General features: G+C 35.7%; 1 protein-coding gene across 5 annotated transcripts in view; it reads right to left on the reverse strand.

Moving 5' to 3' along the window:
* The window catches only part of LOC145991211 (uncharacterized), a 65,646-nt gene that overhangs the window by 18,885 nt on the left and 34,205 nt on the right, over positions 1-12,556 (reverse strand). For 3 of the 5 annotated variants that reach the window (XM_083127131.1, XM_083127129.1, XM_083127128.1), the window contains 9 exons: positions 11,000-11,032; positions 10,333-10,365; positions 9,449-9,490; positions 8,138-8,179; positions 6,222-6,284; positions 5,800-5,856; positions 4,466-4,495; positions 3,434-3,490; positions 2,784-2,891 (listed from right to left, as the gene is read on the reverse strand). In XM_083127131.1, coding sequence (XP_082983257.1) covers positions 2,784-2,891; positions 3,434-3,490; positions 4,466-4,495; positions 5,800-5,856; positions 6,222-6,284; positions 8,138-8,179; positions 9,449-9,490; positions 10,333-10,365; positions 11,000-11,032 — 465 coding nt within the window. The remainder of the gene's footprint in view (positions 1-2,783; positions 2,892-3,433; positions 3,491-4,465; positions 4,496-5,799; positions 5,857-6,221; positions 6,285-8,137; positions 8,180-9,448; positions 9,491-10,332; positions 10,366-10,999; positions 11,033-12,556) is intronic. The other 2 variants (XM_083127132.1, XM_083127130.1) reach the window with 1 other exon arrangement.

The raw sequence follows: 12,556 nt of genomic DNA on the forward strand, positions 1-12,556 counted from the left end.
CCAAAGCTACGGGGTCCACGTCCACGGACGTTTACCCCGGCTATAAAAAGGCCAGTGGGCTTTAGGAAAAAAAACAGTGTTTCCCCATTGATCGACGAAAGAGGAACGTCTCCTCAAGTTTAGTCCACTTTTGGTGGCTAGACTGGATAAAATACTGTAGCATCTGGTTATGCCAGCCCATGTTGCTGTCCCAAGTCCCCTTTTAGAAAAAGCTTTGATTATGTGGATATTTCCGGATTTGATTAATTGATGCCCAAAAGAAAGAGAGAAGGCGTAAGAAAACGCATTTGTAACGGAATATCATTTAAGTTGAGGATAGGCCCACCGAGATAGTTTTGCTAACTCGGTGGTAAGGGAAGTGCCGATGGTTATGCCATAGGTGCGAAACTATATTATTAGAGATTTGGTAATTTTGGTCTATGCAAGACACTCATGGAAACGCTCTGTAAAATATGTATATATATATATAACTACGTATAATAAACCTATATATCCTACGAGAATGTTATAATTTCAAGAACTACGGTACTGTCCATTTAACCAGTTTTATATTCACTTGCTGTATATGTGTAAACGAACCAGGGACATAAAAATATAAATTGTTATGTGAACCCTCCCCTTTTCGTAATTCCGGCGCAAATATAATCTGCTCGCTTGGCACCCAGGGTGAGGTGAAAGGAGAGATTGAGGGATGAAAGTAGGAAGTAATCCAGAGGGCCGGATAGAAACGAGGGAAGGGGGGCGACACTATCACAAGCTGTGGGTCTAAATGCCGGCAGACGCCCTCCCACCGCCCAGCGTGTTAGCCGCCGCTTCACGGGAGACTCCACAGTGAAAGACACTGTACAAATGCAATAACTATTGGTCTTGTTTTGAAGCTCTTTGCATCTGTTTTGAAAATGCATTATCATTGTCAATTCACATTGCGAAACCGATTTTGTACACATTTTTATTCAACGGAGTGAACCTGCACGTGGAACGAAGCTACACAGCAAGGATTGACTCGCAGCGCCCGTCGACGGTTTCCGCGGTTCAACAGACATGTTCCGCGAACAGCTTTATTTATTCACTCCGTTGAATAAATATCTATATAATATCTGTTCGCAACGTGAATTGACAATGATAATGCATTTTCAAAACAGATGCAAAGAACGTCGTAACAAGATCAATATTGTATTTGTAGGACTACCCAATACTAAAAATGTGTCGTTTCGCAAAATTGCTAAAACTGTTTTTTGAGAAATTTTGAAAACCTCAAAATTAATAATTGTGTTTGAAACCTTTCTGCGTGCATCCTACTAAAATTTCATAACTATCGAACAACCCGTTTTTGATTTACATAATTTCAAAGAGAGCGATCGTTTGCAAAACTAAAAAAAAAAAAAAACAACTTTTTTTGTTCTCACGACGATAAAAAATAGAAGGCATACTCGAAAAGAAAATTGGTTAGTATAGATTAACGCAGAATTGAATAAGCTAAATTTTGAAGTAACTCGTTTTTATGTAGGTCTACTGGTTAATTTTTAATTGGAGTCCAAACTCGAGTATTCACAATTTCTAATCCGATAGTAGTGGCTCGGATCCTACGGTATTTTAAACAGTGTATCCACCCACATTAACCTCTCTACCCTCAAAATACAATATAAATTCTTAATAAATTCACAAGATTTAATATTATATTTCTAAAGGCATTATAAAACAGAGTAAGTATATATAAAGCATGTACAAGGTATTTTAAAATTATTCTTTCTCAAATTAAAACTCGAACGAAAACTTAATAACGAATGCAAGGGCTGTAGCAATGCATGGTGGGAAATATTCTAAGTCATGTGATATTTGTGATCAAAATACGATGGAAGGTGAATGCAGAAGCATATTTTAACCGGCCTCCTTTGCGGAGTGGTTATCATAGCGCACTACTACGCCTGAGGTCCAGGGTTCGAATCCCCGCCTGGGGATGGGTGTAATTTGTGAATGTCCCTTCAATTTCATCATATCATCCCTCATCCTCATATTCGCGATTAGCCAAAAGTGGTAGAAACGCAAAGTAAAATAAACTAAATCAATCAATCAGAAACATATTTAACCAGGGAGTAATCATATTTGTTGGCAAAGGTTTCAGCATATTCTATGAACAATTCAGCTTCATGTTGATACTTGTCATTTTGCTTGAGAGATGAGCGCTCTCTCAGGTAATGATAAGAAAATAGGGAAAATTGTATCCCGTTTTACGTTATCACACCAAGGAGACATGTCGCATGTGGCACGCCACTTGAAAGCGGACCATAAGAAACAAGGTGGCATGTCATAATACGTACTATGTATACGGTAGTCGATGTGCTAGCTTCATTAACGACCGGCTGGCTTTGTAGTCGACGGAGCGCGCTCACCAGCTATAACAATCACATTCAACGCACAGTGTTGCCACATCTGCTCTCCAGCTGCGAAAGGACAAAGGTCTCCACATTGAAGTTGCAAACAACAAATTGACGCTACATCAACAACGTATCCGCAGTCGTGTGACTGAGACTCCACGTGTAGTAGACAAGCAGAATGACAGCTGCGCCCATTGGATGAACGTTGAGTGTGATTAGATGAAAACATCTCGCCCGCTGTTTAACCTTACCCGCGTTCGTGGCGGCGGCTTTCTTCAGTTCTTGGACGTTCACGTTAACGAAGTTAACGCGCGGACTATACTATCTGACACTTTGGTATTGATGTTGCTTCGTTTTCTGCAAGAAGAATAAGTTTGATGAAGGACAATTGTTGCGTAGAACACGTACCTTTCACAGGTGAGCATTTCTTGTCAGTGCATACAGTCATTCCTTTATAATTACACCGACATATGTTACACTCCATTAACCATCTGTCTCCAGGATTACACTGTGTAGCTGAAAAAGCGGAACAAGAATTAGTTTCGCCCCAAATTTATGAAGTTAAGTATCATTCACATATCTATTTCATTAAGAGAGTTTTGTAACAAATAACAGTAGCTTACAAAAATTCTACTTATTTTCGATTTTTTTCATTAATATACATCTTTCCTACCACTGCAGGTTAGAAACAACGAAGGGGCAACAAACACAAAAATAACGCTGTGTAGTAGTATAAATCTGTAAATTTTGTTATTAATTTTCAGTGACATCAATTTTCAAGCTTGTGAGTGAATCGAAATAACATTAAACCTTCGGGGAAAATTTTCGTGATATTGTTTCTAATTATAATCTAATTTAATATAATTCATCTTATAAAATTTTAACTATTCAATGTAGCTTATATTATGTTTCAATTTTGTCTCTATCTCGTTTTATAAGTTACAGTATATTGAATTAGAGGGTATCTTGTTCTCATTTTTAATTGAACCTGATTTCTCGTGTTGCATATACTCGTATGTGGCAAGAACATGCAACGGAATAAATAGTTTTCACTTTACCTTTTCCATACTTTTTCGAGTAATATAGATCTTGGTCTAAAAAATCCTTCTGGGGTGCTGCAAAGAATTTAAAATAACAATCGTTGTAAATGTAGTGGTTAATTTGTGAGTGTATTTAGGGAATTGTACTAGCAATGTATATCCTAGTTTCATCTAACTGCTGTTATAAGACACACCTCATTATCCCAGATTTCGTAAAACAAAAGAAAGTCGTACGGTCCAATTGTCACACTTTTCCATTTCTGTTCTGTTCACTTTTATTGAGAGTTTGTAATTTATACAGAACATATTTTATACTTGAAAAGTCTCAACATGAAATGATTAAAATTTCAGAATATACAACATTTGCAAATGCTAGTATGTAATAATCTACTGATTCAGAATTGTAAAATAATTTCTTACGGCCTTTTGTCCCATACCCATATACAGAGTACATTTCGTTCCTAAAGTTGAGGATCTTTCTTATTAGCTATAATAATACTTGTAAGAAATATTGAGAGTATGCTATTAATATTCATTCCTTTCTCATTGTACTCTAGCGCTGAATATCTTGATCCGCGGACTTTCAGAAAAGATAAGTAAAGGAAATTCCAACGAATTTGTTCGAAGTCGTATTAGTAAGAATTTTTCATTCGTTGCTTGCAGTTCCATCTATCGAATTAAACATTTCTAATGGTTCATGATCAGTTATCTTTAACTATGAAATTAGAGTTTATACTTTTATAAAATTGAAACTAGTTCTCAAATGTTCTTTCTTCACTGGCCTTTTAGTATATTACCCTGTTTTCGCGATGTCAGGATAATACATGAGAGAGAGATTATTGTTAGTAGAATTAGGCTTGCTAAAATGTAATAATTTACACAATTTGAATGCAATTTAAATTACGTTTTATGATATGTGGGAATATTTTGTTCGGCCCAAATATTCAGAAGTTAAGAATAAGAATACTTTAGTATCATTTTAAGATTATAGGCATATGTAATGAAACCAATGAAAAATGCGTGCTAGTATTGAGTTGAATTGTGACAAACCTGCATCAGAAAACACAGGAGCGTAGTAGCCTAGAAGGGACAATTATTAGTATTACATTTATTTCAAGGCATGAATTGTCGCGTCAGAACCAGAGGGACTAACTCCAATTTATAAAATTTAAAGGAGAGAGGAAATAATGTAGGGCACGACTCTTAAAAAGAGTCAGTGAATTGGAGGTACATGGCTCCACCTTACTTCTAACGATTACACATTGTGAAAATAGCATTTTTGGAGTTAGGTTTACTCTGGTCTCATACGATAACATTATCTGATATATATGTCAGAAGTATTGCAAATTGAATTATAACTACGGAATATTACAAACACTTATTATTATTTGGTTAATAGAAATTCGTATATTTAGCAAATCATATTAAAATGCAAGCTTTATAAGCTCAAATTATCCCGACTATGAATGTTGTTGAATAAAAAATACATTTAATCGCGTAATTGTAGTTTAAATTGGAGACACACTGCTTCAATCAGATATATTTGATAACTGTGTAATACTGAGAGAGCTTCTTTCGGAGCGATGCGTTCAACTTGGAAACAAACCTTCAGATTTGAACGGAACCTTTCGTACTGAAGCGACACAAGCTCCACGTTTTATTCTTTGCTTGCGTTTCTCTCAGATCAGCCAGTCGATCTGAACATATTTTAAATATTATGAACATTAATTATTACCAATATTAATAATTTATTCTATCTTGCATTAGCTTATTGGCATATACTTAACATATATTACCTCTAAATACCTTATATGCGTAAGGAGTTACAAATTGTTCATCATATAAACATAACAGACAATACGGCTCCTACTGGCAGCTGTGCAGATATCTTGCGCGGAGGAATATAATCCGTGTGATAAAGTCATACCACTCAACATAGCTGCTGTATGAAAGTTTTGGAACCATATATTATTATCTGTAAAGCTACGACTATTATATTCTTGGGCAAAATAACACCAGAATTAACATAAAACTATGTTAGTTGAAGGAACTATTTTTGCTAAGTCACGTGGTCTTTTGTTTACATTGACTGTATTGGGGAATACTGATCTGTGTCCACAGCTTGATGCGCAGCAACTGCCAGTCCGACGGCCGTTTTGTCAAGATTTGTCCAACTGCGTAGCGATCTCTCGGTGGAAATTTTACCATTCAGAGCAACGTCTGTACTGTGCCATTAACGCCTGTTCAATTCTGGCGCTGACGATATCGATGTCCGATATCGGTTCATGTACAAATGCTCTCACACTGACAGTGGGAAGCAGTGTAGGACTTTTTGACATTACCTCGTGTATGTGGGTGATATAGGAAAGCACAGAAATACTCACCGTTGTCAATATTTGGTCTCCAAACCTGGTTTCTGTTAGCTGATGCCACCTGCGCTTCTGCAGAGAATTGAAACAAAAGTGTAAGTACTAAGATACTGTCAAATGAGAGAATTTAATAATGAAGGCTTGCTGTTTGAGTACTCTCTCCGCCATGGAGTTAGGCAACACGCATAACGCCATTGAAAAGCGAGTATTTAATGATAAAGACGCCCCACTCTACTGCGTTTAACTGTACAGCCTAGCACCAATGCACTGAAAGTGGTAATTCGTATTTCGTGAAACATTAGCATTTATTTTCAATACAGAAACTTAAATCATGCGAAAAACTTGATTATACGTATTTCCTACATTCATGATTTAATTTAACACAATATAGTCGAAATTATTAAATATCAATGAAAAGGGCTTTAAAATGTTCCAACCTTCTTGATCCTCTTCGTCTTGAAAATTTTGGGTAACCAGTGCTATGTATTCTGCAGCAGCCGCTGAAAGAATATTTGTCAATAATTGGACAGATGTAGGGTTTGAAACCGAAATATAACTGAAACAGTGGAAGTTGGACAATGTTCAAAATAGAATAGTAAGGGACTATTTTCTAAATATGCCCATTAGTTCTGTTTAAAATAATCTAATTAATGAATTTACTAAATTACACTAAGTAAAAAATGTAATATGTTGAAACATAAATACTTACAGATTGTCCGTGACACCACTTTCATAATGTAATTAATACCACTAAAACTTTCTCTTTTGAGGGACTAAAGTTTTAAATTGCTCAATGTTTCGACACATTTCAGCTGTGACTTTCTCATGATGTGTAAAAAGTAGAACGCTTATCCAGTTCATGACTCTAGAGAAAGATTGAAAATGTGCCACATTCAATTCATGGAAGTACAATTTTAGTATGGAGCTATATATACACGTTCAAGTGCCGCCATTTTACAATATATACAATGCGTTCATTCTGACTCTGTGCCGAGATAGCGCGTGACATAGAGCAGATGCCGGCATTTTCGTCCCGTAACGTCTCGCTTATTTATGCACATACCTTTAGCATGTGGACAATTATATTTATATTGCATAACAAGTACTAATCTGTGTTATAAGAGTTGTTCGAAGTTGTTCACCTGCTACACAGTCCGTCCAGTGGGAAAGGTGACTAATGAGAAATGAAAGACAAGACGTTGTGGCCTGGTAGTTTACAATAACATTTATTCAAAATAGACACCATGTGAGTCAATACATGCACTGAAGCGGTTGTAGAACTTTGTGAAGCAGTCTTGGTACTCCTGTTTTGGAATTGCCTCCAAAATCGCGGTCGAAGCCTTTTGGATGTCTGGAATGGTGTCGAAACGCCTTCCTTTCAACGCCAATTTCAGTTTTGGAAATAGCCAGAAGTCGCATGGAGCTAAATCTGGAGAATATGGGGGGTGATTGAGCTCCATTATCCCTTTTTTGGCCAAAAACTGGCGCACCAACCTGCTCTTCTCCACAGGTGCATTGTCGTGCAACAGGGACCACGAGCCCTGTTCCCGATATTCAGGCCGAACTCTACGAATCCTGGCCAATCGACGATGCAAAATACCCACGTAATACTCAGCGTTCACAGTGTGACCGTCTGGAGTGAATTACTTGTGGATGATGCCTTTGGAATCGAAGAAAACCGTGAGCAGGGTTTTGATTCGGCTCTTCTGCATGCGCACTTTCTTCGGTTTTGGAGAGTCTGGACCCTGGACTATCACCAAATCTTGCATACCACTTAAACACGTTCTTACGGCTCAATGCCTCACGACCGTAAACAGTTTGAATCATTTCAAACGTCTCTGTTGCACTTTTACCCAATTTGAAACAGAATTTAATGTTGGCACATTGCTCCGTTTCCGACCGACGTTCAGCAGGTACTGTCAGTCACAAGATCCGTATGCGTCGACCGTTGACGCTAGTGCTTTGCAACTTTGCCGGAAGAAAGTCGAAATGTGTCGCTACGTAGTACATATACTTTTCCATGGATGGCACTGGTGATTCCGTGGCAAAAAAATCGGTCACCTTTCCTACTGGACGGACTGTGTATCTATTCTCAGAGCCAACATGGACTTAATTAAAGCATGCGTAAAAATGAGAATAATGAAAAGATCTTTGAATGAAATTGAAACAAAATTCGTTATAGAAGAGAACATAAGTGCATAAGAAATTCATATTTAATTTGATATCATTGTGTAACTTTCGGAAAATTACATTCATATTTGTTTTAATACAAGTTTTCTGCAATAGTTATTATTCGTACTAGCTGTGTAATAAGACAATTTTGAATTTAAGTGCTTGGGCAAAGGTACTTTACCATCTAATGGATCCATATCTTCTGGAAGTTCAGTTTCTAGACCTACAACACAGAGAGTGTTGTTGTGAACTTTATTAACTTACCAAGAGTAAATATACTGGCATACATGATTATTTAAATAAAATGTACACATTGGTCTTGTACTAATAACATTGACCGCGTATTCTCCAGTACATCCATATTATAACTCTAAGTTTAATATTTCTCGCACGATTACTTTCAATAGGTGTCAAATTTTATTGATATTCATGTGTGTATTTTATCATCACATGAGGAGATCATGATCCTTAGTTTGTGAAATGTGTTCCACGTATTTAGCAACTACGAGTATTCCTTATGTAGCACACTTCACTTCACATTCGTATCTAAGGTACCTGACCCCAATATGGTCTACCTAAGGTTTTAGACTGTTTCTAATGGCGTACAAAGTCAGAAAGGTAAAACTAACCCCAAGATTCAAAAGAGGGAACATTTCTGGACGTTTACTGGAAATTGGAGTCGGTTCCAAATAATAACATGGCCACAGGGAAGATTTTATTAAAAAGTTACGTTTAGGCCATATTGGGTTCATGTGTACCCAATATGGCCTAGTCATATATTTTGTTCTTTCACATCAAAATATGCAACGGAAATTGTAAAGAAATTACCACAATGTTGTTTTTATAGGTAGATAAGTATATTGATACACCTCCATTTTATTTACATAATGACATATGAGATTTGCACGAAGAAATAACATTTTTACAAACTAATAAACAAGCGAGTGACATGTCACTATTTGTTACCAGATGACCATGGATTGCATATCACAGTCTGGGCAAATGAAAGGTCCTTCATCATACTTAGTGAGATCCACACACTCTACGTGAACATAAGAGTAACAAATGCCACATTTGCGCATGTCCTTTACGATATATTCCTATGAAGGCCACATTGAGTTCACCTTACATAGTGTTCTTTTTTCCATTGTTATAAACAGTACTTTAGATTAAAGTCTAAACTGAGTACATTGTTGTAAAGTACAATAACATGTACTAGAGATATTAACACCTATCACTTGGAAGATGTAGTAAGTAATAACTTCCATATGCAATATTTGATCACGTAGATCACAATCACGAGATTAAGCTATAGGTACGGCCAACAGGTTCAATCACGTCATTCGGACAGTCTAAATGACATACTAGCGTCATCTGTTGAATTAAACATATAACTACTTGGAAACAGCAAATAGGCTATATTGGGTACTAGGCCATATTGGGTTTAGGTGCCTTACATTAAAATTACTTCCAGGATTACTTAATAACTTACCTGTTTCCATCGGCGAGCCGTTAGGATATGCAATTTGTTGGTCTAAAAGCAAATGAAAGACATTTTATGGAGGATGAATGTTAATTTGAATATATTACAAAAAGTGGGGTATGTAACTACCCGCTAATCGCCGCCACTGGGTATAACATTGGAAATAACCTAAAATTTAAAAAAAAATATATCTTTCCCATGGCGTAGTGATAACTTCGCCTTCTTGTAAGGAAAGCGTTCCAGTGGGACACACAGAGTAGTCCCACTTCAATCTGTTAGCCCAGTCCCGATTAACCCATTTGCTCACAAATAAATGGCAAACTTTTGTCAAAATTGAACACCGTCACTTTTAAAAAAAAGTTTTGTTATAATGAAGCGAGAAGTCGATTAAAGTGTGAGAATTAAGTTATATACACAGTAAATTTTAGGAATATATATTGTATACTGATTATTTATTATTTATTCTGTGTGTAATCTCACCACTTAACCTTGTACATCTTGTTCATTAACTATTTATAGTAAATGATCAATAAATGTAATTACGTCTGTAGTAATTTCCATTATGACGTCTCTCGATATAACATAGCTATATTTGTGTTTTGCGAGGTAGTTCCTTATTTTCCCTCAAGTACTTGCAAAGTAAAATCAACTTGCAAAAAACGGTCGTTCACTACAATTGATTCATTGATTAAAGTCTGTACCCTTCTTGAACAGGCAGAAACTTAAAATGAAAAAATAAATCCTGCCATTTCATTTCGTCAGATAATGTATTTCTGATTTTTTTAACTTTAGCAAAGTAAGATTTCATTAACCAGCATCTATGAATATTTTTCCCTTTAAGTTCATGACACAAAATGAAGACATTAAAATATATAATATTTCGATTGACTTACTGCTTCCGCCATAAGCAACATATGGTTCTTGTTCTGCAATATAATTGAAATATGAAAGTATATATGCAAAAATTAGTATGTACGTGCAGTATCTGTTATATTTAACATCGTAACATTACTAAGTGAAAGTATATTACGTACTATAGTATTAGGCGCTGTTTCGATGTAGAAATGTGTTTTACTACACGATAAGCTTCAAAAGTAATGGATGTAGCCTACTTAGATAAAATCCATTTTCTTTCCTGAGATAATGAATAAATATTTCGTACTTAACTTGATTTAAAATTTACTTGAAGGTGACCAGACCTGCATGCATGTCTTTGAAAAGAAATTATATTCAAACATGACAGTCTAATATTGAATTTTATTATCTACCAGATATTTAAGGTATCAATGGATACAAATTAATATAATTTATTTCTATAAAAAATGTATTTATTTCATGAGATTTTTCTTTTATGTCTTTTGTGTTAAATCAGAATTATTTTAAAACGTTAATTTTTTATTGTATTTAAGATACTCATAAGGTAAATTGAATAATTCAATTGACATTCGATGATAAAATTTGCTAACCATTCTTCCTGTATTTTTTATTCTGATTACTTTGACTATATTTCGAGACAAAAATTACATTTCCAAAAAAGAAATATGTAAATATTTCACTTACGTATGCCATCAAGAGGGCTAATTTGTCCTCCGGCTTGAAGAAATATTGAAATATAAACTGATATATTACATTTGTTTCAAGAAAATTCTACAGTATTAGAAAAATATTAACATTGAAACGAATGAATTTATACTAGTGTTATATAATTCATTCAGTTCAGTCGTGAGAAAATGAAATGGAATGTCAAAATTATTTAGCAATAATCGACTAAATTTCTTGCATATAGAGTAGAGAAGGGTAATACTGCGCGTCGGGTAAGACTGCGAACTGTTCTTTTCAGGTGAATCTCATACACGGTTGGCACAACTGTTCCACCATCACTTCGTCCGAGATAGAAGCTAACCGTGGATGTTAGTGAAGACATGTTGGTAGTTCGTTGTGCTGAGAGAGGAAAGGGAGAAGATTTTTAAGGTGTTTACTATTTATTTTAATACTAAGTTTTCCTAAAATTTCTTCACTGTAAATATAGATAATGTCACGATGTTGATTCACAGAGGCAGCTGTGTTAATGCCGAGTCCGCCTGTTTTATTCGTTTTCATTGCATTGTGCAATGGCTCGACAGGATGAAGTGCTTTGTTCCCGATTGCAGAGCGGAGAAAGACTGTGCAATACATATCAGGTGAACGGATATTTTACAAATCAAGTAATTATTGGATAGATATAACTTTCAGCCATGCCGTGTATTTAATGTTGATGAATCTGATGTTAGCACAGTTCCTTCGAAACCTCCGAAGGTGATAAGTGTGAAGGGGAAAGGATCGGTTAAGAAAGTTGTTAGTGGGAGTACGTGCACAAACCATCACTACTCTATGTCGTATGAGCGCGTCAGGAAGTTTCAATTCTTTTGCATTCATCTTTCCACGGAAGAGAATGAAAGCAGAACTACTTGGGGTACGGCCAGCTGCTATTCGTATGATGATGACACGAAACATACTTGCTGAAGAAGACGTAGCAAGCTGCGTGTAAGACTGCGCGTTTGCATGGTCATGCTATTCGTTTGTTTTCTGCTGAAATATTGTTTACTGAGCTTTCGGAAATTCACTGTGTGTTGGCAAAGGATAGTGCATTCTGTGCAGGGTTGGCAAAATTTGTTTTTTTTTTAAAAAAATAAGAATAAAACAAACTGTTTTTTTTGTTTAAAACATGTTTCTTTCTTTTAAACATAGTTTAAAACATGAGTTAAAAAAACATGTTTTAAACATGTATTAAACAAAAGGAAGTCAACCTTTTCCCAGTAAATTATAGTTAAAGTCGTTAAGGTAAAAATACTCATTTTTATGAAACTATATTACTGAAGTACAGTGGCGGCAAGGACAGTTTAGACTATTTCCCTTTGGAGATAAGGTTTACCATACTGTAGGGAAAGGGTGTGCGGGACAGAATTTTTTGGGTCGGGACGGGATATGTTCGGAATTTCACGAAGCTCTTGAAATATCGAATTCTACACGTAATTTTCATCTTAAGTGCTTGTTTTTTCACTTCTGGTACAAAAACTAACAATTTCCTATACGTTCCAGACATACATTTACAATGAAGAAAATGTCGAGAATTGACAA

The sequence above is a fragment of the Lepisma saccharinum genome, chromosome 8 (genome assembly GCF_977018435.1).
Source record: "Lepisma saccharinum chromosome 8, izLepSacc3.1, whole genome shotgun sequence".
Classification (NCBI taxonomy): Eukaryota; Metazoa; Arthropoda; class Insecta; order Zygentoma; family Lepismatidae; genus Lepisma; species Lepisma saccharinum.